Below are 25,875 nucleotides of genomic sequence, written 5' to 3'. Positions count from 1 at the left end.
GGGGGGGGGGGGGGATCCCAGACTTTTAATCTCCAGCCAGTGGGTCTACCACAGACAACCACAGGGCTGCGGTAGGTAGGAGGTATAGGCAGGGAGGAAGTGCCACACCCTTTTGAGGTGGAAGCTGTGAGAAAGCAGCAAACTCCAGCCCAGGCTCTGCAGGGCAGGAGCACTGGGTTTTGCTTTTCAATGGTGGTGGTGCTGTGGGGACAGAAAGTGGTAACACATGGAGAGTGCTCTTTAAACTGACAAAATGCCCCATGTAAAGCATTTTTCAGTGCTTTGGATTTTGTGACTGCAAGGCTGAATCTGCCTGATACCCTCAGAAACATGGTTTTCCTGTTTGCCTTATACAATTCCTTTCTGTGTTAACCCTGGGCACAACTTTCTCACTGTGATGCACTGAAAGCCTTGATCAGATGTCAGAAGATCCAAGTGCTAGTCCTAGCATCCTTAGTCAGTGGACGACGTTGCACAGGTCCCAAGGTGACGTTCTGCTGTGGGGGCGTTCCCCACCACCTGTAAAATCGTATAAAGGGAAACTGCTCTGTAAAACACAAGGCACCCTATAACTGTGAGGCCTTCAGGTGGTTTTGTGTCTTGTATCCTCCATCACCTTGCTCATAGTACTAATTTGAAATGTTAAGGCCTGTGTTTGATAGAAAGCACTCGCAAAACAGAAGCCATGCCAATTGGTTATTTGATAAAGTCTCTGACTATATAGCACTAGATGTAGACACAACAGTTATTCTGTAAAAACCCTGGTACCATGCCCTAGTTAACTTTGTAGATAGCCCCTTATGAAGTCATAGAATCTACTTTGCAAGGTCTCTCTAAGTCAGTGATTCTCAAAGGGTAGACAGCAGCATTAGTATCACCTGGAAACTTGTTAGAAATGCAAATTTCTGGATTCCACCCCAAACCTACTTAATCAGAAACTCTGGTGGTGGAGCCCGGAGTTCTGTTTCAGTGCACCCTTCAAGTGTTTTTTGTCACATGCTAAAATTTGGTAACTACTGCTCTGTGGAGATATAGTAGTTGCATTATAAACCCTACAGGATAAGTTCAGCAGCCCCATTTATGGGGAGTGGGTTCTCTCTACCTATTGACAGGGTCAGGTCTGGGAAACCTGCAAACATAATGATGATATTTAATTCAATGTAGCAAATGACAGTGTTAAGAAAGCCCAAGTGCTAGAATTCAGACAAAAGAACAATTGAGAAACTACTAATAGCAAGAGATGAACAAAAATTTATGCTTCCATGCACTCCTCCCCAGCCCTTGCCTACCACCAATGAAGTCCACAACGGAAGTGGCGTTGGAGGACAGCTACTACCCCAGTGTGACTTTTGGCTTCTTCATGTCTCTGGATAGCAACTGATGGAAATAGGGGGCCATAAGGAGACCAGATGCTGACTTCATTAAGGACACCTATACCCCAAGTAGACCACTGACAGAGTCCTTTCAGAAGTACCCCCATTCCCCAAAAGCATTCCCCTAGCCTGGTTTTATCCTGGAACTGGGAACCCGAGTTCTTGCTGTCCCCAAATGTGGCCCCAATTTTCACCTCTTGCCTGTGATTCCTCCATCTCTCTCAGAGCGGTCCCAATCCTCTCCTGGGATAACCTGCCCCTCCATACAAATCCCAAAACAACAAGTCTGAAATCATTCCAACTCAGATTCCCAGGAGATTAAAAATGAAAAATAGTTTATTTCAATATGCAGCTATGGCATTCATATCATGGACCAGGGGTGAGGTGGGAAGGGAGGTATACTTAATTTGCCCTGTCCCCGAGGAGGGGTGAATATTAAGTTGCCCTTCACACCCAGCACACACCCCCAGAAGCCCCAGTCCTGAGCTCCAGAAATCAGGATCTAATGGTAGGGCTCACTCTGCTGCAAAGCAGCTCAACCAACCCCCAGGAAGGCAAGCCTTCTGCTCCTTTGTCTTCTGCTCACCCTTAGGACACAAAGTTCTTCTGTCTGGGCAGTGGGCAGGTCTCTGGTGAACCCCAGGAGAATGAATCCACCTTTCCATCTTAAGCAGCTATACTAGGTTTCTGAAACCGCATTTTGGAGCCCCTCTGAGGTAAGTCTCTGGAGGTGCTGCTGACGCAGAGGGGGCAACTGGGAATACAGCTCAAAGCCCTCTGGGAGGGCTGAATTGGGAAGTTTATAATAGAGGAGGTGCTGCTGGAGACCCTGCAGAGAAGGAAGAAACTTTATGAGGTGGGTACTGGGTACTAGTACAACAGTACCACTTGTTGTGGTCTCTATCCCCCAAGCCCCTCTAATCTCCCACCCTCCAGGCGGTGTCCGACCTTACCTCATCTACCAGCAGCCAAGTTTTCTGCAGCATACTCCTGCAGGCAGCCTTCACCTCATCCTGGAGACAGAACCGAGAGAGGCAGCCCTGGGTGAAGGCTGATACCCATCACTGGCCTTGCTCAGCTCTCACCTTTACCCCAGCTGGCCCAGAGACAGCTCACTTGCTGCCTCTGGGCCAGCTCAATGGCTGTCAATCTCTCTCTGGAGACGGGGATGTAACTTACTGAGCTGTTTGGGTCCTGGGAGAAGATGAAGCTGTTGACGTGAGCCACGGCCACAGCATAGAGCACAGGGCACCAGTGTGGACGGAGTGCACCAGTAACCAGGGCCCGGAAGTAGAGCTGAAGGAGGGCGAGGTTGTCTTCAGGAGGCCCCGTATAGCACTCCAGAGACACAGGCAACTGTGGCAGGGGAAGTGAGACATGCTGAGGGTGAGAGTGGAAATGTGTATCACTGCACAACAGGGTGGCGGGTTGACGGTCACATGAAACTAAATCATGAGGGCAGAGATCCATCCCTCTCTGTCACAGGATCAAGCTTAAAGACTAAAGAGCCAGAAAGCAGGGGAAACTGGGAACTGGGTGATGAGAGAAGCAGGTGTGAATTTCTACCGCCCACCACCATTTGTTTAATCTACTTAAAATTTAAACTTTCAAAATGTCATGTTCAACTGCTCAAACACATTATCAAACCTTTCAAAAGTTCACGCTCTTTGAACTAGTAATTCTCTTTTCAAAAGTTATTCTTAATTCACTCAGCAAATGATTATAAGGGCAATCTAGATAAAGATTATGTCTAATGCTGTTTATTGGTCTAATGCTATTTTTGCTATTTAAAATAGCAAAAAATTGTACACAATGTACATGCCCACCAAGGGGTTCTGAGAAAATAAAGTGGAGCACATCTACACAATGGATTATTATGTAATAATAAAAGATGTTGATTTCTTATCGTTGAATGATGTGGGGAATGCTTATGATAGAATATTAAGTGAAAAAAAAGAACATTATGCAGAGTGACAACTATATAAAAATACATATAAAAATATGTATGCACACAAAAAACTGGATAAAGATAAATCAAAATGTAAACAATGGTTACACTGGGCAGTAAGATTATGGATGACCTAATGTTCCATTAAATTCATTTTTATATAAAATACTTATTTATATTTTACATATATATTAATTAAACATATACCTAAATAGTAAGAATTTGTAGTTTAAGTTCATCAGAATAAGTTGCAATGAAAATTAAATCTTAAAAAAAAAAAAAGTAGCTCCTTACCGCTTACAAGTTTTAACTCCTTAGCCTGATATTTGACGCCAAGACTTTGCTTCTTAGTCTTGTTTCCAACAAGTTCCTGAACAGAAATCTCTGTTCTAGTCTCCTCCCTCTCCCCACCCTGTCATATTCCTTCCTGCTGTTGAGCTTTTGCTTCTGCTGTTCCACTAGGAACATCCTGCCTTTCCTCAACAATCCAAACGCTACCTAACCTTCAGTGCTCGGTCAATCCTCACTTCTTCCACAAAGCCTTCTCTTTGATCTTCCCCTTCTCTGAGTTTTGACTTAACACTTAGAATCAAAACAATTCAGAACTATGTTGGCTTTTGGCAAATCTCTTCTTAACTAGATTGTAGCATCTTATGAGCAAGGCGCCCTGCCTTGTTGATGGTAGTGAACACCTGCTATATGCCATATACCATGTTAAACTCTTTTCATGGATTTTCTTACTTAATCCCCTCAAAGCCCCAAGAGGTAAGATGAGAAACCTGAGGCCCAGGGCCTACTGTAAGGGTGCCCACGCCAGGCACTGCCAGGCTGAGGAAGTACCTGAGTCAGAGGCAGGCCCAGAGCTCGCAAGGCTCCCACGTGCTCCCCAAAAAGTGCAAGGCGCAAGGTGACACTGAACCGACGCTGCAGGGGAAGGAGGACCAGAGCCCCAAAGAGGTGGTCCCCAAAAGAGACAGCTTCAAAATGCTCCAGGAAGTTGGCATAGAGGTCAGGGAAAGACGTCAGGCCAGGAAGTGGACAGTCCAGGTTGAGGTTTGGCAGGACCTGGGGCTGGCAGAGACGGGTTAGGAGGGCTGCCATCAGATGCTGTATTGGGGTCTCCCGGAATAGCTCACTGTCCACCAGGAACACACACATGAGCCGTGCCAGGCGGGCGGCAAGAGGGACAGCCTGGAGGGCCTCAGGACGCCAGCTCTCCAGAACTAGCACCCACTGCAGGGCCCGCGTGGCTGTGCCCACACTGTCAGTAGGAGAGAGCCCCGAGGGAGTATCTGAGGCCCGGTGATAGAGGTGGATCAATGGCAGGAAGGGCCAGTCGGTGGACAGCAGTGGCTCCTTGGGCACAGGAAGCAGAAGCGCTGGGAGTCGCTGTAGCTCCCCTCGGTGCAAGGCCTGGGAGGCCAGCAGTCTGGCTTGGATTGGTGAGCAATGGGTCAGGTAGCAGCTGCGGATGCTGGGTAGGTCCTGGCAGGCCTGAGCTAGTAGAGCTCCTCGCCCACACCCAGGGTCCCCACTGCTTCCTAAGCACAGCCGATCAGAGAAGTCAGCTGCCTCTGGACCTCCTGATGCTCTTTCCCTGTAACAGAACCCAAAAACCAAAAGTGAGGGCTGAAACCACAGCACCCCAACGGCCTTGCCAGCTCTCCAGAACTTCCCAGAGGCTCCTGGGCCCAATGCTGTTCCTTCCTGTTCCCTCAGTAACCTTCCAGGCAAGGCTGTGTAGCAGTTAAGAGGATGGATGCGGGAGCCAGCTGCCTAGGCGCAAGGTTACATAACTTCTCTGTGTTTCAGTTTCCTTACAGTAAAATGGGGCTATCTCATGGTACAAGGTACCTAAAAACACAGATAAATCCTTAAAGGAATGCCAGACACAGAGTAAGCAATCAGGAACTGTTAGCTGTAACGTGTATAGCTAGTTTATATATCATTTTTAGCCATATGATCACACTAAATTCTCACAATAATTCTCTTTACTAAGGAGGAAACGAAAGCTCAGAGAGGTTGCCCAGTCCATGGAAGAAAGATCCAGGTCTCCTGGCTCCAAATTCATGACTGCTCTGGCAACAACTTCAGCAACCTCCCAGAGATTAAAGTGATGCCACCAACGCTGGACTTACGGGAGGAACTCTGGCCGGAACACACAGCTCAGCAGCAGCTCATGGGCGAGGTGCTCGCTTCCAGGAAGCAGCCGGCTCAGCAGGGCCAGGGCCAGGCCATGATGAAGAGGAGCACTGGTGGCCAGCACTGGCTGGTGTGTTGCCTGTGGACCCCAAAGCAGGGAGCTGCTCAATGGTGTTGAAGGGCAGGGGAGGTGTGAGGGATGATGCAGAAAGAAGTGAGGAAGAGGCTGTAAGCAAGGCTAAAGGGCAGATCCAAGGCAAGTCTGGAGCAAAGTAGGAGCTGCACGGCCTGGCAGCAGTACAGCTTCCAGAGAAGCAGGAAGAGGATAATGGGGGTGGAGGTGGGGGTGCAAAAACACCAACTGACTGGAAAACCCACCGCTCTCTGGGCTAGGGTGAGTGCCAGGTACTGCAGATGGTGCTCATGGCGGAAGGCCCAAGCAGAGAAGGGTGTGAGGTGTGGGGTGGCCACAGGAACCACACAGCGGAGGAAGTATTTCTGAAGTCCTGGGGTGGCCAACACAACAGCCAGCTAAAGAGGAACAAGCTTGGTGAGTACTAGAAATTGACTTTGATTCCACCTGGGGCTTCCCAGGTAGCTGTGCCCCTCCCAGCCAAACCCAGGAAAACAGGTGCTGGCAGAACAAGCCTTTCTTCCCCACCGGGCACCCTCCCCTCTTCCTTTCTGACTCCTGCCATCTTGGCTCTCTGCCTGGCCCCTAAGTGGACACCCAGGGCTCACCTGGCCACATAGCCCCTTGTGAATCCGGGCCAGGGTGTTGAAAAGAGAGAGGAGGGCGGTCAGGAACGGGAAGGGTGAGGCTGAGCCAGCCAGGCTGAGCGGGGGGGCAGCCTGCCGAGCAGCCCAGGGACACGAGGCTGGGGAGAGCTTCAGAGGCTGGGGCACAGGACAGCGGGTTGCAGAAAGGGGAGCAGCGCCTGTAGGCAAAATGGAGAAGCTGAGGAGGACTCTGAAGAAGCCATCCATAGGAAACTTGACCTGATGTGTGCCAGACTAAAGAGGAGCTGCTAGATCTGGACCAAGGCCAGCAAGTGCTTGGCTGTGCCCTGGGGCCCAGCACTTGGACTCCTGGAGCCCAGAGCTCTGCAGAGGAACAGGGGCCCTCATGTGGAGGATGCTCCATGCTGTCACCTGCCCATCTCCACTGCTTGCCAAGGATTCAGATTTCCTTCGGGTTGAAGGGTTCCACCCTGGGATGGATCAGGAAGTCGAACCCAGGAATCACACGGAGAGATCCTGCAACCCCCCACCTCTGCCACCCATCACACACACACTATATGTACCTCAGGGAATCCCACAGGCTGCCCAGAGTGGACTGATTCAGCAGGGGAAGCAGCAGCTCCTCTGACAGGTGCTCCATGTCCTGAAGCCAATCCCCCGGGCACAAGCTTGGCTGGAGGACAGAGGGGCTCACTGAGATGACGGCCCACAGCACCCATTCTCCTAGGCCCTGTGTTCCCAAGCCAACCCCACAATTCCAAGAGCCCCAAAGAGTCAGTTTGGAGGCTTCTGCCTTCTGACACTTCAGAAGGGAGAGAAGCCCATGAGGTTGCTCTGGCACCTGATGTCTAGGGGCCCTGGGAGAGCAAGAAGGCTATAAGGAGGCTGTGCTTGAGGCTCTCTGGTCCCCACCAACATGACTCCCTGTAGCTCCACCGGGATAGGGAGGAAGAAAGAAGAGGAAAGGTAAGAGAGAGAAGGTGGAGGGCAGGAAAGTCAGGAATGGGGGTAGCGGGGGAAGGTAGAAGTGGAGAAGTGGGAGCAAGAGGGTGGGAGTGTGAAGATGGAGGCAGGGTGCAAAGGGCATGGTGGAGGGGCAGGGACACTTACTTGCTGGCTCCAAGTCTGGTAATAGGCGCCAAGGAACAGCAGGCATGCAGTGGGCACCGGGCCCAGGGCACTCCACTCCTCAGGTCTGGGCAGCAACTTCAAGGTCTGCCTTAGACATGGCTCCACGAGAGGTCGGAGCCCAGACACCTGGGTCCAAGTGATTAAAGAAGGGGCGGCCGACAGGCTGGTCTCTGCGGAGTCACTACGGGAGTGCCAAAAGGTGCAGAGGGAGGGTCTGGCTGCCTCACTTGCCTCTAAGCTCCAGCCACCCTCTCTCTGTGGAGGAACATTCCACCTGTCCCAGGGTCTCCAGGAGGACTTCCCTGCTGGCAAACTCGGGGCTATAGACCCACCTGGTGGCTGCCAGGGTCAGCTGGGTGAGGAGAGTGAGCAACGAGGCGATCCGCTGCATGGACAGGGGCTGGGGCGGGTGGGTGGCGAGCTTCTGGGGCACAGCCTGCAGGGCCCGCACCAGCACTGGATACAGTTCCCTGGGGGAAGAGAGACATGAAACTGAGACATGGCCCCACCCCAGGGATGTGCATTCTGGTTAGGGAGGAGGGCCCCGAGGGTTGGGGCCCTCTTAGAAGGCTTCAAGAGGGAAGGAAGGCTGAGCCTTGAAGAATAGAAAGGATGTAGCCCTTCAAAGCTGCCCTTCAACAGGGAGTTTAGATCTGATTTCATCAAGATACCAACGCTTCTGTTTTGTGTACAGAATGTGGTTAACCCAGGCTCATTTCATTCTCCCCTGGCTGATCCAGATACCCAAGCTTTCTTTAGTCCTCCTGGAGTCTCTGCTTCCCCATTCGCAGCACCCCTCCAAGTCTGGGAGCTTGAGCAAGGCCGAGGTGTCAGGGTAAGCCAGAAAGGCAGAACTGGAGGGGTCTGTGCATCTCCTCACCTGTAAAGATCACCGCCTTGTCCATAGGAGGCAGCCACGGTCCACAGACGGTAGGCCTCAGAGCTCAGTGCCTCGGCTTCCTCTGAGGGCAAGGGCAGTTCCTGCGGAGCCTCAGCTATGAAGCGGCACAGACGGCTCCGGAGATCAAAGCCGCTCAACTGGAGATGGGCAGAGAGTCTGGGGATCAGGGTCAGTCAAGAGTTACAAGTCCATCTAACCACTCTAGCCTCAGGCTGTGTCACTAAGGAGACTGGCTTCACCAGGCCTTGCTGTTCCAGGCCCCTCAGGTGCCACAGGGGCAGAGCTCTGGGCAGGGGTGAAACTACCTCATTCATCCCTCCTTCCTTCCCTCCCGCTTTTTAGTAAGCACTTGCTGGGCACCTTTTCTAGGGCTATTTGGCTGTGGGTGAGGAGGGCCCATTTGTGTGTGGCTTTTCTGGTCTGGGCCCAGGGAACAGGGAGCTTTCTCCTCACATAATGAGACCAGGGTAGGCTCAAAAGATGCATTAGCCTCCAGGTGACTAGGTTCCTGCCTATAGCTTCTGTCGCATTTCTAAGCAAACTGGACCACAGAGGAAGAGGAGGGTAAGAGTTGGCCACCTAGAGTCCAGAGGCCATGGTCAGCCCCCAGCCTAGCCCTGCCTCCTGCTCACCAGCCTGGCGGCGATATTCCTACCGGCCAAGGCCAGGACACGAAGTAGCTTCATGGCAGCAGCACAGGGCACTCTGTGTAGACTGGGAGTAGGACCCACCCCCATGGGGACCCAGCTAGTGGGCAGGAACTCTCGAACCACAGTCTCTATCAGCCGAGGGCACTCCAGGACCTGTGGAAGACAGTGGGGAATGGGAAGGTAGGGAGGTAGAGGGTTAAGACCAGGTAGGTCCAGCCAGGCTCTTTGCCCATTTCTTGCTTCCTTCTCTTTCTCACCCTTGTGGCTGCCTCCAGGGAATGCCGGGCCAGGCGGATGAGCACAGCCAGGATGTCAAGGACTACAGCAGGTCCTGGGCAGGTCACCTCCAGCACGTAACGCAGCCGAGGCAGCAGGCTGGTGGCCAGGAGCCCCTGGGGATCAGAGAGATAAGCCCACTGCCAAATGTAGCCGAGTTCAGGGCCTTGATGATCCCTTTTGCCTGACATGTGCTTACCCCCAGGGTCATGGGATGGGAATGAAGCGGGACTGGGCCAGGCTCACAGCTGTCTCAGCACATTTACCTTGATGACATCATGTCGGGCCAGGTCAGGTGGGGGCCGGCTTCCTTCCTCGGGGTTCTTATTTTTGGCCTTTTCTGCTGGGGGCTCTTCATCCTCATCAATGTCCTCTTTGTCCTCCTGGTTGGGCATCAGAGGGAACACCGAAGCTCCATGGTACCAGGAGAAGGTGCGATCCAGGAGCTCCTGCCAAAGAAAAGGAGTGGAGGTGGGGAGAGGAAGTAGGGGCCAGGCCAGGAAATGGGTCCAGGAAGCCACCCAAAGAAAGCAGAAAGCCAAGGCTGCTGGGCTCGGGGGCCTTAGAAGAGGGTGATGCCTGCCATTCCATCTCCACTTGACCTGTCACAGTCTCCGTAATGAGGGAATGCCCAGCACGAGGAGTAAGGACCCTGATGTCTCCAACCCCCTTCCTGCTCCTATGGTACCTCATCTCCAGGAGCCACCAGCAGAGCCCGGAGAGCCCGTACAGCGGCTGCGATGACCCCATCCACTCTGTCATCCAGGGAGAAGCGCAGCAGGAAGAGGAAGCCGGCATCCAAAAGGAGGCGCAAGACACTGCCCACTAGCTGGTCCCCAAACTCACCAGCCTGGGCCTGGGGGACAGGAAGGATAAAACCTTGCTGAAGATGCTGAAGTTGTGGAGTCTTTGTCCTAATCCCTCATTTGTCCGCCTGTGACCCTGGGTTCGCCTTGCTCCCCAGTCTGACCCACAGATAGCTGGTGTCTGGGCTAGTGAGCCAGAGTGAAAAGGGTAGGAGGTGGGGGACTATAGGGTTGCAGGGCAAAGGGGTAGGCAGGATCATGGACCAGCAATCCACTCACCCTGCTGATGACCTGGGCCAATACATGCAGTGCTAAAGCTCTCTGCTGGGAAACCTGGCTGCGAGTCAGGTGGAACAGCTCCTGTAGGGAGTACCCTGCTCTCTGGGGCAGGGAAAAAAAGTCAGAAGGAGCCAGGATGCAGGGCAGCACCCCCCAACAAAACCCAGCCATCTCTACATGCCAAGCACTGAGTTATGTGTCAAGGGAGAGACAAAGATAAGTAAGTGATGTCCCCTGCCCCTGTTCTCCATGGAGTCACCAGATTGTAGAGAAGAGAGGACTGATAGCCAAGTAACCATGGTGTAAGGCAGATCAGGAGGAATGTAGTAATTGCTGTTGAATTTGCAATCGAAGAATAAGAGAGCGAAGGGAGAATGTGGAAACATGTTCTGGTCTCAGTGGATGGGTGGAGCTTTGATGGCCTGGTGTGGAGCAAAAGGTAAAGGCATTCCCTGGAGGGGACTCCAGGCCCTGAGTCCTGGAAGTCCCTGAGCACAGGGTGTAGAGGGGAGGAGCCAGCAGAATGGTGGAGCAGGAGGGAAGGAGGCAGAGCTGTAGGGTCAGCAGGAACAGACTGTGGAAGGACTTTCTTGCTAGGCTGAGCCAGGACCTTATTCTGTAAGCAGAGGGGAGATAGGAAGTTTTCTGAGGAAAGGTGTGGCCTGAGCCGGGCCAGAGGAAATTAGCATGGCAGGCCCATAAGGGAGAGAAGAGCACAGGGAAGAGAGTGGAGATGTGGCGATCAGCCAGACAAGAAGCAGCAGGGTTCTTACCCAGGAAACATCATGGGGAGGTGACGCTGAGAATTGGCAAGATCTGGGCAAATGAATGGAATGTGAGGGGGTAGGAGAAAGAGTTTGAACCTAAGAACTGAATGGACAGCAGGCCATGGACCAGAACAGGGCACAAAGGAGGTCCAAGGCAACTGATGAGATATCTTTTTCCCCACTGCTGTTAAAAGCCCTTGCCAAGAGCTGCCCAGTCCTCCCTGGGTCTCCTGCCTCACCTCTGCCTCCTCTCCATGGTGGTGCAGGCCCAGATGGGTCGGTAGGTCCACATCAGGGGCTAGCAGTTCTCCTTGAAGACTGAATCGGGCCTGCATCCTCTATGGGAAGAGAAAGAAGACTACTGGCCGGGAGCAGCCACTCTTCACCTTTAATCCCAGGGCTCTCAGGGCTCAGGTTCTGATTCCACCTCTTGAGTGGAAACTAGACTCCATTGGCCTTGGGGCCAGGCAAGGTGATGGGAGAGGAGGGTAAGCACAGAGGAGAGGCATTTCTCAGGCTCAGGGGAAGAGAAGGGCCTGAGTTCTGGGAGTAGGAGCAGCAGCCTCACCACCCCCACCTCACACCTCTTTTAGGCCACCTGGGCTTCCTCACCTCCTGTGTCTGCTGCCGCCGGAGTGGGGGCAGATCCTGGGTCCAATGGAGCTTCTCCAGCTCAACAGTGTCCATGTGCAGCCATTCTTTCTGGGGGGTCATGGGCAGTGCCGGAGCTGGGAAGGTGGGAGCAGGGTAGTATTCACTGAGGGCCAGCTCACTGGTTTACAGGGGTCCCAGCCATCACTCAGCAGCTACCACACCCATCTCTGCCCCCAGGGCCTGGCAGCCTCTGCCCTCAGCTATGGCTAAATGGCAAGGCCCAGGGGCTAGAACTCCTGGAAACTGGGTGAATGTCAGACAGGGCAGGACACATTCAGCCCTCATCTAGCCACTTTCTGTCCTGAAGGACTTGCTGGCAGGAGGAAAGTGAAGATGAAGAGGAGGTGGAAAGGATGAGAGAAAGAAGGAACAGAGGAGGAAGGGAGGACTACCCATATCTGGGAAAATATAGCTCTTCACTCTCTAGGACCAACCCTCTAAAGCCCCGGGGCAGTGGGGTGGGGACAATGAGGAGGGGTCAGCTATACTGCTCCAGGTGGGGCAGCATGCAGAAACACCCACAGCACCCTCCTCCTTCCTCACCCCTGCCCCCAACCAGCCAGCTCAGCTGCCTGGAACTCCTCTGGAGCAGGAGGTTACTGGCTCTCATAACTCAATTTCTTCTTTTGTTAATCACTAATAAAATAATCCAGCTTTGGGGAAATGAGTGCTCACACTGGCTTCTCTGCTTCTGGTCTGGCATGTTCATACAGACCTGCATCAGACTCTTCCTCTCCCATTACCCTAGTCCTGCCATCTTCCCCTCAACACTAGGAGCAGAGGCAGAAAGGCTTGTGGGATGGATAGAGCCAGAGCCAGGGCAGCTACAACAAAGGCAGGGAGATGGTCTGCTGAGGGGCAGGGCATTCAGCCATCACACCCTGATGTCTCTTACAGGGAAGGGGGAGGAAGAGCAGTAACAGGACAAGAAGGTAGGAAGCATGTGCATGAAGACATGCTTCAGCAAATGAAGACTGAGTTGAAGCCAATAATGATTAATTTCAGATGTTCAAGGACAGGGAAGTTTCTCTCTTCTGCCACTTGCCATCCAAAGGAAAATGGACACTTTTATCCCCCAAAAGATATTCCCCTCTCCCCCAAACCTGGGGCTCCTGGATCCAGCTCATCTTCCTTCCTGGGCTCACTAGCAGAAGTTGGCACCATTGGCTCCTCTTTAATGACCTCAGCAGAGAGTCCTCCCAGCCTCTGCTCCTCCGTGGCCTTCTCTCCTGCTTGCTCATGGGAGCGGCTGCGAGCTCTCAAGAAGGCAACCAAATTGGGATCTAGAGGGGTGGGTGGAGGAGAAAGTGAGTGAGGGCAAATTCTCTCCAGCCGCCTGTAGACCTGAAACTCATGGTGGCAAGGACAGCCCAAGCTGTTTCCTAGCCCTGGCCTGAGCCTCCTGGGTTCTCCTGTGGCCCTTCTCATACCTTGGGGTGACTGGGTCCTGCTTACCCACCTTTCCCTCTACCCTCAAGGTCCCACAACCCAGGTCCCTAGGCCCATCCCTGTGCTTGGCTCCAGATCAGAGGTCCAAAGCAAGTAGCTGTGGAATAATGAATGCATGTTGACTAGGGCTAAAGAGAAGCAAGGCATTTAGGAGAGCAATTTCCCTTTCTCTCCACTGATTTATTTATTCATAAATATTTACTAAATATTTACTATGTGATAGGCTCTATGTAGGTGCTAGATATACAGTGGGGAACAAGGGTGACTTGATGCCTATCCTTTTGGCAAGGAGAAGCTAGGAGGGAGGTAGAGTATCACACAGTGTACGTTATAGTAGTAGAGTATATATAGTATAGTGGGGCTCAAGCAGGGCCTGTGAGACCAGACAGACCTAGGTTTAAATTCCATCCTTGTTCCTTACCAGTTGTGTGACCTGGGGGAAGAGATTCTTCAAGTTTTGAGCCTTAGTTTTTTTGTTGTTGTTGTTTGTTTTTAATAAGAAAAAGGAGGTTAATATCACCTACCTCATAGGACTAGTTTGAGGACAGAATGAAATAACGCCTGCAAAGTACTACGCACAGTGCCTGGCACATAGTAAGCCTTCCTCAAAAGTGGAGTCCCTTCCTAGCCCAGTGTTGGCAGGAAAAGTCCGGTGCCCATACCAAGCTGAGCCAGCAACCGCTTCTGCTCCTGCAGGATCTCCTCAGGGGCCATGGCTTGTAGTCTTGCTATATTCTCCTTGTGTATGGTCTGGGCTTCCTGTTCAGCCTCCTGGCCCCTGAGCCCCTTCCCTGTGACCAGATGGGGTCCCTGGAAGCTGTGGCTGCTCTCTGGAAGCTGGTGGCCCTGGTCCACAGGAATGGGTGCCTCACACGTCACAGCACCTGGAAGAAGTGTATGATCAGTCTCGCTGCCCTGCCCTCATGGCTCTAACTGGGCCCTCTGGCCTCTTCTCTAACCCACTACATCTGGAGACAGATGTAGGTCCCACAGCTGTCCTGGGCACAGAGTAGAGACCCTCAGAGGCTGGCACAAGACTCCAGGCACTCTGGGGTGAGGTGGGGGACTGGCCTCTTCACTCATTCTTCCCCTTACATTCTTTATGTGAGAAAGTTTCCTTAAGAAAAACTCTTAGATGTCTAGGCAGCTGTCTGCCTTCAGGAGCCGGCTCCCAGCTCATTATCTAGAATTTTCATCATTAAAGGAACCTTGGCCTATAATCTTTACTTTTATAGACTCTGCCAGACAATCCTATCTACTTCCCTGTCTCTTAGGGTCACACAATGGCGTGCCCCTCCCTGCATCTAAGACCCAGAGGTGGATCCCAGCCTTCAATACTTAGCACTCTAAGTGGGGACATGAAACAACCTTCTCTTGAGCCAGTTCAAATGCACTTCCCATTTGAGGTAGGGAAGATGTATCTCCAAAAGAGATTTTATGATCATGTCTTCTAAAAAGGCCGAGCCCAAGCCTCTTCAACTCCAGCTCACCCTTTGGTGGGTCCAGGGCAGGCACAACTTCCCCCAATAGTGGGACACCCTCCTTGCTGGCTTCAGACTCCCTCCTTGCTGCAATCTCCTGGGCAAAGATGCTTTTCTTGCCAGACGTTGCTGCCTTTCTCTAAGGGGCAAAAAGAAAATCCGGGTTATTGATGTTCATTACTCCCTCTCCTCTCAACCCCATTATGCTAAGTTCTCTGGAACAAACAGGTAAAAGGAACTTTGCTTGATCTCCAGGGATCACAACCCTACTACTTGAAAAAGGAGGGCTTTAATGGGAGTAGAGGCCTTGAATTATGATCAACTTGGGCTTGATGTCTGGATCTTCTACCTATTAGATGTGTGGTGCTGGATCTAAATTATTTACCTCTTTGGAGGTCTCAGTTTCCTCATCTGAGAAGCAGAGATAATGATACCTACCTTACAAGGTCATTAAGAGGAATAAATGAAATAATGTGTTTAAAGTACTTATATGGTATTGCTTTATAAATGGGAGAGTCTATCATTATTAACACTATCTACATGATAAAAGATGTACTACTATGCTCACCTGACTGTCCACTAAGTAGCACCCAGGGTTACTCCTGCCTACCTGTCTATCCTTTGAGCGATGGAATACAGGGGGGAAAGCAAAGCCACTGGGCACAGGCAGATTCACGGCTACTGAACTTGTATCCCGTTCCTGCAGCAACAAAGCACAAAGTAGTGGAGATGGAGAGACGTCCCCAGGCTAACCCTACCCCACCCAGCCCCAGCATGGTTCTGCATGGCTAGAACCTCGTTCTGGTGGCTCATGAACCCACCTCACTTCTCAGGACACGGTGATTCTAACCCAGCCACCAACCTAGCTGTAGGGGGAAAATGTCCCACTTTTCTGAAGCACCGTCTACTCATAAAGCTCACCACTTCCATCTCATAATTTTGGTATCCCTAGGACAGCCTTTCTCACTCAGCCAGGGTAAGACATACAATAATCTTAGTCAAGACAGCAGTGATGTGCTGATCATGCCTGTTCAGCCTCTCCTCAGGATCCTCGTTCTCAGACAGGGGGTGGCCAGGGCTGGGCCTGGCTCTCTTTGGGGGAGCCGGGACTAGAGCTGGAGGCAAATCTGGAAGATCTGAGGGGGGAAAAAAAGCCAGACATAAGGATACTCATCTCTTACCAGGAAGAGACTTCGGGGTGGAAATGGGGTGGGATAAGGTGGGAATAAGGGTGGGGAGTAGAGGAGAGCCAAAGAAAGAAAAGGCATTGTGAGTAATTAACAGCATTGAATTATATATTTGAATGTAGCTAAAAGGAGAAATTTTAGGTTGTATATCTTACTAGAATAAAAACTTAAAAAAACAACAACATAAGACAGTACAACACAGTGAAAGCTAATGTAAACCACAGAACTATAATTAATAGTATAATTATAAAAATGCTCTTTCATCAATTGTAACAAATGTACTACACTAATGCAAGGTGTTGATAATAGGGTGGTATGTGGGAATTTTGTATTTTATGCATGATTTTTCTGTAAATCTACAAGTTCTCTAAAAGAAAAAAAGAAAGAAAGGAAGAAACAGCAGTTTCTATGGGGCTTGGCTTAAGGTGTGTAAACTTAGGCAAGATATTTAACCTCTGAGCATCAGTTCTTTATCTATAAAATGGGGCTCAAGCAACAGAGGCTATGCAGTGTCAGAAATAATGATGGAGCAGAGCCTCGTCATACCAGAAATGGGGTGGGGGTGGGGGCTGGGGCGGCACCCTCTCTCCCTCTCAGTGTCATTCACACCTACAGGTACTCACTGTCCAACATCACCACATCCCGATGGTCCTGCAGCAGAGGCTGGTCGGGGTTAGTGCCACCACCTCTCCTACTTCCCTTCTTCACCAGCCGTACTGCTGGGGCTGCACCAGCTGCGAAAAACTGACTCTGGAAGCGTAGCAGGTCCGCCTCGGACTCCCCTGGCTTTGGTCTTGACAGCATCTTGTTACTGCAGCTGAAGTCCTAGTAACTCCCTTTCTGGCACTGCTTTGGTGTAGGGATAACATCTCATTCACCCCTAAGAAAAAAATCATAGACCCTTTGCAAGTGAATTCTGATTCTCTTTATTGTGCATCACAGACCTTCTTTTTCCTTGGATCCATGTCAACTCATTCCTCTTCATGCATACCTTATGGCCATTCCCTCCCTATTCAGCTTTCCCTGATGTCATCATCCTAGCAACAATATTTGCTGCCAACTTAGGTTGTTTACAATCTGAGGGTAATAAAACTCTCTTTCTCAGATTGCAAATGCCATCAGGAACCAGGCAGATAAAAGTCAGAACAAGGAGTGGTGTTTCTATACCAAACTGGAGAGAACATGCCTGGACTAAAGGTATTTAAATTATTAAAAATTATTAAAAACCTGGGGCTGTAAAAGATCAAGACACAAAAAATCAGTTGTATTTCTACATACCAGCCAAGAACAATCAGAAAATGAAGTTAAGAAAACAATTTCATTTACAGTAACATCAAAAAGGATAAAATACTTAGGAGTAAGTTTAACCAAAATAAGTACAAGACTTCTACACTGAAAACATAAAAGATCACTGGAGAAATTAAAGAAGCCCTAGATATACGGAAAGACATCCTGTGTTCATGAATTGGAAGAGTTAATACTGTTATGATGGAAATACTTCCCAAAATGATCTGCAGATTCAATATAATCCCTATCAAAATTCCTTACTGCCTTTTATGGACCAAAATTGAAAAGCTGATTCTAAAACTCATATGGAAATGCTAGGGACCTAGAATCTTAGAGAGGAAGAACAGTCTCTGGACTCAAAGAGCTTACTGGGGAGACAGACACAGACCAAGCCAAAATGTTGGATCTTTTGGTAATTTCCTATTTGGTTACCTCTCTTTCCCGTTAGCCCAGAAATTCCAAAGGTCCGTGGTTAAAACGGTCTTTCTCAGATTGCAAAGGTCATTCTTTGTTCAGATGATATACCCCAATTTTGGGGAAGAGGAATATGGTAACCACACTTATACATTAAACAGGCTGACAAGAATACAAAGCAGTACATTCCAGTGACCAAATGAATCACACAGAGTATTAGTGCTACAGGATTTCAGAGGTGGGGATAATTACTTAAGGCTAGAAAAAGGGCTGACTATTGAAGGAGAGGATTTAGATAAGCAGAGAATAGGAAGCAGATGAAATGAGCAAAAATCTGTGTGTAAAGCTGGGTCCTAAATCTGGCATATTATTTGTAGTTAATAGATATAAAATATTTGTAGACTGACAGCAAAGAACATACATAGGTATCCTTGTTTCTGGATGGCTGGTGAACAGTCTGGAAATGGAATGCCTGAGTTCAAATCAATTACAAATCAATTACAATCAATTACAAATGCCCTGGATTTGTAAGCTTAAGGCAAGTTATTTTACCTAAGGTTACTGTGCCTGTTTCTTCATCTGTAACATGCAGATAATTATACATACCTCTTAAATGAATTAAGTATATGTAAAATGACTAGAATAGGGTCTCATACATGCTAAGTACTCAAATATTAGTTATTAACATTATTTACACAGCCAAAGAGCACTTATACCAGATCCAATTGCTGGGCAGTCTTGCCAACAAACATGGAAAAAAATCTGCTATCCCAGCACCCATCTAAATAGCCCAAAGGAAGGAGGAACTAGATGAAGGGAGACTACATAGTATGTCAACAATTCACTTCTGTAAGATTCTATATAAGCACTGAGAGATTTCAAATGGAGTCAAGGGGTCATTCTGGTGGACATTCTTATGCACTATATACATAAACTTTTTTAGGTTTTAATGCATTGAAATAGCTAGAAGTAAATACCTGAAACTTTCAAACTCCAACCCAGTAGCCTGGACTCTTGAAGACAATTGTGTAACAATGTAGCTTACATGAGGTGACAGTATGATTGTGAAAACCTTGTGGATCACACTCCCTTTATCCAGTGTGTGGATGGATGAGTAGAATAATGGGGACAAAAAAACTAAATGAAAAATAGGGTGGGATGGGGGGAATGATTTGGGAGTTCTTTTTTACTTTTATTTTTTATTCTTATTCTTTCTGGTGTAAGGAAAATGTTCAAAAATAGATTGGGGTGATGAATGCACAACTATATGACGGTACTGTGAACAGCTGATTGTACACTGTGGATGAATGTATGGCATGTGAATATATCTCAATAAAACTGAATTAAAAAAAAAACAACATAAAAAAAAAAGACTCTATATAAGCAAAAATGGTTTCCTTATTTATCCACAGATTCAAGTGACCCAGGTAACACCAGCAGACTTCAAAGGAGTAAACCATAATTTATGTTGCAAAAGGAGTCAGAGTGGTTAAGGACACCAGCTTTATAAATGATAGGCGGAAGTCAAATGTCTGCTTCACTACTTACTAACAACTTACTAATTGGACAAGTTATTTTACATATCCTGAGTCCAGTTTCCACAACAGTAAAATGTGGATAATAGCAGGTCCTATATAATAGGAATTTTGTGAGGATTTAAACAGGAATGCACTCAAAGTGACTACCACGGTGCCTGGTACTCACATAAAGCCTCAGTGAAAGATAGCAATCATTTTAATCACAAATAAAGCCACCGATGTATTTCCCACAAACTCCACGGCTGATTTGTCCAGAACCAATCCCTGAGAGAAGTGATAACAGCTTGAACTACAGTAGGGACGGGTCCACTGCCTATAGAGTAACTCTAGCAAAGCAAATGTAAGCAAAGTAGCACTAACAACGGATAACTGGATTTTCTCGGATTGCCTCTGAAGAGTCACTAAGGCTCTCTTACGTTGCAGGCTATCCTCCAGTGCCAGGCACCGCTCCGAGTCGAGTTCGGCGACTGCCCCTTGGGCTCTGCGGTCGAAAGTGCAGTTATCCCCCGGACCCAATGAAAATTCACCGAGTTTAAGTCTATGCCGCCCGCAGATAGAAGGCGTGCCCAAGATATCAGCACCAAAGAGATTGCGGCCACTCCTATAAAGGCCAAAGATCCTAGAACAGTCTCCGACAATGGAACCAAACAACCTGCACTTGCGCCCTCCGCCCGGGTCCTTTGAAGCCCATCCTCCCAGCCCCACCACCTACTTGCTCCAGCTCCGCCAGGGCGCCGCCATCTTGCCTCGCTGGAACAGCGTTTCCGCCGCCTCCAGATTTCAGCTTCCGCCCCGCAGTCCGGCCCCACCTATCCGGGGCTGGCCACGCCCACTCTGGGGTTTGTGCTTGCAGGTGCGGACGCGCGAGAGCAAAAGTGAGATGCCGCGATATTTTGCTGCGTTTTACCCTCACCGGATAAAACCCAGACACACATCCTTTTGATGTACAGCAGGCACAGGTCCCTCTACACATGCTGTACCTGTGGCAGAGGCAAGGTTTCCTCAGACGTCCTTCTGCGCACACCCTCCCGGATAATCACATCCTGCACCCCAGCACCCACGCCCACGTGGAGCCAATCCACAGAAACCTGCACGCACACCAGTGTAACCACTCCAATGTGGTTATGGACGAGCAAGAAGGTAATCAGGAAAACGGTGAGGCGAGGCCCAAGAAAAGATACACTCCAGAGAGCACTGCAGGAATGGAGGGGGTGAGGAGAAGAGAGAGAAGAGAGCTGCTCTGCCTGCAGTTCTCTTCATGACATACAATCTCCCTTCCTGAAAATCTTCCCTCTTTTCCCCTGTCACCCCCACCCCCACCCCCCAGTCTTTCTCTTCCTTTAAGGCCTAGCTGGAGTCAACTCTAAAACCTTTGTCAACGGGCTTACTCATAGAACTTTCCTTAGAATCACCCGGAATCTTACCACCCGCACCACTTGTGTGTCATGTTTGGAATGCACTGCCTACCATCACTGGTTATTTTTTCACAAGCACGTCCTGTTTCTTTGAATAGACTGTGAATTCCTTGAGGACACTGGGCCTTCTTCTTTGCATCCATAAGCCTCAGCACCCAACATACTGACATGCACATAGTAGGACCTTAATAAGTCATTGCTTGATTGAAGGCCTGTCTGCCTTCAGGACAGCCAAGGTTAGTACAGTGGTTCTCAAATTTTAGTAGGCATTAGACAAATCACCTGGAGGACTTGTAAAACCAGATAGCTCTGTTGAACCAACAGAGTTTCTCATTCAGTAGGTCGGTAATAGAATGCAAGAATTTGCATGTTTCCAGATGATACTGCTGGTCCAGAGCTCCAGATCTATGGAATCTTTCTCAAGTTCTCTTAGCCCCAACCTCAACAGTAAATTTCAACTACTCGAATTCAGCCAACGTAGAGGTCCAGAATACTAATGAACCTAGGCAGAATTAAAGAGAGAAGATATGCTTGATGAGGGAAGAAGAACTGGAACCAAAATGCAGGAAGAATGATAGAAGAAAATCACTGTTTGAAACCACTGGTGAAATAATGGCTCCAGACAATGCTGATAAATGACTGCTAAAATTATTAGGTAAAAGGTTGATGAAGATTTTTTATAGATGGATCAGATTCCCAGGATATGAACCTACTGATGAATCTTAACATTACTAAAAGTGGGACAACCAGCATGATGTGCCTCCTGATATGAAATATGAGTATTAGAGGAATATGTTAAATGGTAACAAAAGATAAAATTAACTAAATCCAGAATGTAGAAGATTTTACAAATGACCCAGTTTCTTCTCTAAATTGCATGACTGAGAAAAAAAGGGCTCAAAATCAAAAGCTTTTAGCTCTTATATGTTCAGAAGACAGAGCAATAGATGATGGATGATAGATAGGGAGGGAGGGAGGGAGGGAAAGAAACAGCGATGTGACAGCATGTTAAAGTTGGTGGATTGGGCTATCAGGGGAGGGGGGTCAGGGTATAATGGAATTCTGTGTATGGGGTTAGTATGGTTTTTGCAACTGTTCCTATAACTTTGAATTTATTTCAAAATTAAAAATTAAAAAATTAAAAAAAAAATCAAAAGCTTTTGTGTCTCTCAAAAAACTGTGTCAAAAAGGTGAAGAGGCAGCCAACTTAATGGGAGAAAATATTTGGAAACCGTGTATCTGATAAGAGACTGATATCCTGCATATATAAAGAAATCCTATGACTCAATGACAATAGTACAAACAGCCCAATTATCAAATGGGCAAAAGATATGAAAAAGTATTTTTCCAAAGAGGCAATACAAATGGCTAAAAAACACATGAAAAATGTTCATCTTCACTAGCTATTAGGGAAATGCAAATCAAAACCACAATGAGATACCATCTCACACCAGTAAGAATGGCTGCCATCAAACAAACCAAACAATAAATGTTGGAGAGGATGTGGAGAAATTGGAACTCTTATTCATTGCTGGTGGGAATGTATATTGGTACAGCCGCTGTGAAAGACAGTTTGGCAGTTTCTCAGAAAACTAGATGTTGAATTACCCCACGATCCAGCAATTCCACTTCTCGGTATATACCCAGAAGATTTGAAAGCAGTGACACTAACAGACATTTGTACGCTGATGTTCATAGCGGCATTGTTCACAACTGCCAAGAGATGGAAACAATCCAAATGTCCTTTAACAGATGAGTGGATAACAAAATGTGGTATGTATGTACAATGGAATACTATGTAGCAGTAAGAAGGAACAAGGTCCTGAAACATAGGGCAACACTGTTGAACCTTGAAGATACAATGCTGAGTGAAATCAGTCAGACACAAAAGGAGAGTTATTGTATGTTACCACTTCTGTGAAATCAATGTCTTATAATGTAGACTGTTGGGGACCTAGTGATGGACAGAAGCTAGTGAGGGGCAATGATAATCTAATATGTTCAGATATGTTAATGATGGTGCATTCTAAGGTACGGGAATGGATAAGAGTGACGATTGTTTGTTAATGGGATTGTAAGTATCAGACCTGTATTGAAGATGAATAAGATTGAAAGGAGTTGTTTAAAGGCATGTTTCCCACAAATCAGCACCACAATAGAGATAGGTGCTTGCATGATATACTTACAAGGTATGACACTAGCACAGAGAGTTGAAAATAGAAGGGTATATGGGGAAAATCTTCCTATTGCATACTAGAGACTACAATTAATAGGAATACCTTACTGGTACCACATAAATACTAGGGACAAATAATTAAGGGCTGACAAGAGCTAAGAGGTGTTTTGGGTCATGAGAATTGTTTAAAATGTAGAGTGATGAGGATTGTACAACTAAGTGATGATAATGTGAGATATGGATGGATTATCATGGATATAACATATGCTATGTGAACTTAGGAACCCTCTAATTTAAAAGTCAAGCCCTCACTATTGAGGCTTGCTTGGGTGAAACTTATGGTTGTAAAAGGGAGGCTGAGCCCACCTATAATTATGCTTAGGAGGCACCTCCAAAGAACCCCTTTTGTTGCTCAAATGTGAACTTTATCTCTCTAAGCCTAACTATGCAAATAAATTCAGCACCCTCCCCCTGGCGTGGGACAGGACCCCCCAGATGAATGAGTCTTCCTGGTGACGTGGGACATGGATTCTGGGAATGAACCTGATCCTGGCATCAAGGGATTGAGAATGCCTTTTTGACCAAAAGGGGGAAAAGTAAGGCAACAAAATAATGTTTCAGTGACTAAAAGAATTCAAAGAGAGTCAAGAGGCTATCGTAGAGGTTTCTCCTATGTAATTTTCACCTAGATTTGCCAAATGACCACAGTATGATAAGCCCAAGTCAACAGTAGTCCCAAAAACCTTAAAGACTGCCTGGAATGGCATTCTTTCTGGCTTAGGAATTTCAGGGTGGGGGCATTTGGCATATATAGCAACAGTTCCCAATGCCCCTGGAATCACACCTATAGCCAGTATAACCACAATTCCCCAAGGCAGAGATTCTCTCTTCTCTGTGATGTGGCCTGTCTCATTCTTTAAATAGAATTAGCCAACTCTTACCTCTGAAGCCATGTTTTAGTTTCTGCTAAAGCAGATACCATGAAATGGGTCAGTTGAAACAGTTGGAATTTATTAGCCTACAGTTTGAGGCCATGAGAATGCCCAAACCAAGGCTTCATCAAGGTGATGCTGTCTTCCCAAAGACTGGCTGCTGGTGAGCCTTGGTTCCTCTGATCATGGCAAGGCACATGGCGGCATCTGCTGGTCTCTCCCTTCTCTTCCGGGTTTTGTTACTTTCAACTTCTTGTTTCTGTGGCTTTTTCTCTCTCTGTATTCATTCTTTTTATAAAGGACTCCAGTAATAGGATTAAAACCCATCCTGAATGAGGGGGGTCACGTCTTAACTGAAGAAGCCTCATCAAAATGTTCTACTTACAATGGGTTCAGAACCACAGGAATGGATTAGATTTAAGAACATGTTTTTCTGGGATACATACAGCTTTAAACCACCATATGCCAGTAGATGGGAAAGAACAGGTCCTTGGTCACAGGGTCAGTGAGACTGCTGTGACCCCCCAGCTCACCCTCTTGGTAGGCCTCTTGGTTTTCTATCTTTTGGTCTTTGAGAGGGGTGTAGGAGGCCCTAACTCTGAAAAAGCTGAAGCAGCTGCTTCCTGAGACTGCTGGGAATTGGCAGCAGGGTGTCTTGCTACTGTGGACAGGTGATTTTTATTTCCAGGTTTGTCTTTGTCTTCTTTGGATCCTCCACCTCCTTAGGGAGTTCTTGGTTATAAAAGGCAGAGAGTGGGAAGATACCTGTTTCATGATTAGGGAGATGCCAGGGATCAACCTGGCCTCATCTATAGCATGGTACTGTTACTGGCCCTTTCTCTCACCCAGCTCCTTTTTACCCCTGGGTCCCCTTCCTGCTCCCTTGGGAGAGAGCAGAGCTGACTCTCTTCTGTTCAGAGGACAGGAACTCCTGGACAACTGCTCCTGCATTAGGCCAAATATGTTTCCTGTTTATTTGATTAGTTTCCTTCCAAGCAATGCATTTATGAAAGGAAGAGAACAAAGAGCTCTTGCAGGCTTGTATTTGCACAGGCAGCCAACACCCCCCATTCTCTCTCTCTCTCACACACACATGCACACACACACACATGCACACTTTCTTCCCATCCACCCACAAAGCTTCAGTCACATTTAGAGTTTGCACAAATGCACACCCTCCCTCATACATCACAATGCACACCCTCTCATCCACCTACACACCTCTTCCACAAAATCGCACCTGCTCACATACCCTTAAGAAGCACATTCTTATACTGTGCCCAGATAGAGGGAATGATAGGGGAGATAAGCAAGGAGAGTGTGTTGTGAAGGTGCAGGAGGCCAAATACTCTCTTTTGGAAAGCTAGAGGACCTGGACCCTACATTGAAGATCAAGGCCCTAAGAGTAGAGAGGGATTCAGAATCAGGGGTAGAAGCAGCAGGAACTCATGGCTCTCTACCCCACTTGGAGGGTATGCTGCTCAGGAGTAACAGTGGGTGTGTCTCAGGCTTGCAGCTGGCATGAGAAGTTTGTCAAGGCTGTGAATAGAAAGTGCAGTGGCATCCATATATGGCCAGAAAGCCTATTTTCACTAGTGGCAAAGGTCAGTCCTTGGGCTGGGACTTGTCTCTGAGCTAAAGAAATGATGGAGAGGGAATGAGGGGAGTAAAGGAAGTGGAAAGCTGGGGGTTGGGCTCTGAGTTCAACATCCTTTGGGAGGAGTCTTTCCAATGTTGGGTAATAAAAGCATGACTAGCCCATCAGCCAGAGCCAAGAGGCAGAAGGCAGAACCTCACCCTCATGAGCAACTTGGAGTCCCCTCTAGAAAGGAGAGGTGGGGGAGAGGGCCTTGAGAAGTGACAAGTGCCCAAGTGCAGGGCTGCAGCAGCCACATTGCAGCAGAGGCTGGCTTCAGCCCAGACTGCCCTGATCTGACTCAGCCCTAGCTCAGAAGCTGTGGGTTCTGGAAAAGAGCAAGTCTTTTGCTTAAGAAAGTATCCTGGAGCTGACCCACAGTGTAGAGCACTCAGCTAAAGAAAAACTTCAGCCTCCTGCTACCCAACCCTGACAGCACTTCTGAAGTCTCTCCCTGTGCTGCCGCCTGGGGGCACCCGTACCTGGGTCTGAGGCTGCCACCAGCACTTCTGTTGTTGTTATCATTAGTATAATTAATAAACAAGCACTGATGGGGCCAAGTGGAGGAAGAGGCAGCCCGCTGCTGCTCACAAGGAGAATCCCTGGAAAGATCCAGTAAGGCTGCAGCAATGGGGGCTGAGTGGTTTGGCCCTCCTCCTCATGAAGGAACTCTAGGAAGGGGCCAGTGGGGT

General features: G+C 48.4%; 1 protein-coding gene across 1 annotated transcript; it reads right to left on the bottom strand.

Moving 5' to 3' along the window:
- Positions 1 to 1,687: 1,687 nt before the first annotated feature.
- Positions 1,688 to 19,810, bottom strand: RPAP1 (RNA polymerase II associated protein 1). Its single transcript, XM_037834263.1, is given in 26 exon segments — positions 1,688 to 2,202; positions 2,327 to 2,386; positions 2,553 to 2,729; positions 4,162 to 4,918; positions 5,460 to 5,602; positions 5,842 to 5,994; positions 6,205 to 6,309; positions 6,311 to 6,401; positions 6,768 to 6,877; positions 7,315 to 7,516; positions 7,668 to 7,805; positions 8,216 to 8,373; positions 8,869 to 9,039; positions 9,144 to 9,278; positions 9,429 to 9,611; positions 9,851 to 10,018; positions 10,248 to 10,349; positions 11,254 to 11,352; positions 11,627 to 11,742; positions 12,772 to 12,951; positions 13,780 to 14,001; positions 14,608 to 14,737; positions 15,209 to 15,298; positions 15,586 to 15,734; positions 16,409 to 16,665; positions 19,737 to 19,810. Coding segments are annotated over 25 exon segments (4,170 nt in total). The 5' UTR covers positions 16,590 to 16,665; positions 19,737 to 19,810; the 3' UTR covers positions 1,688 to 2,052.
- Positions 19,811 to 25,875: the final 6,065 nt, after the last annotated feature.

Source organism: Choloepus didactylus, chromosome 4 (assembly GCF_015220235.1).
Source record: "Choloepus didactylus isolate mChoDid1 chromosome 4, mChoDid1.pri, whole genome shotgun sequence".
In the NCBI taxonomy this organism is placed as follows: Eukaryota; Metazoa; Chordata; class Mammalia; order Pilosa; family Megalonychidae; genus Choloepus; species Choloepus didactylus.
This window is presented reverse-complemented; position numbering and strand designations above follow the sequence as displayed.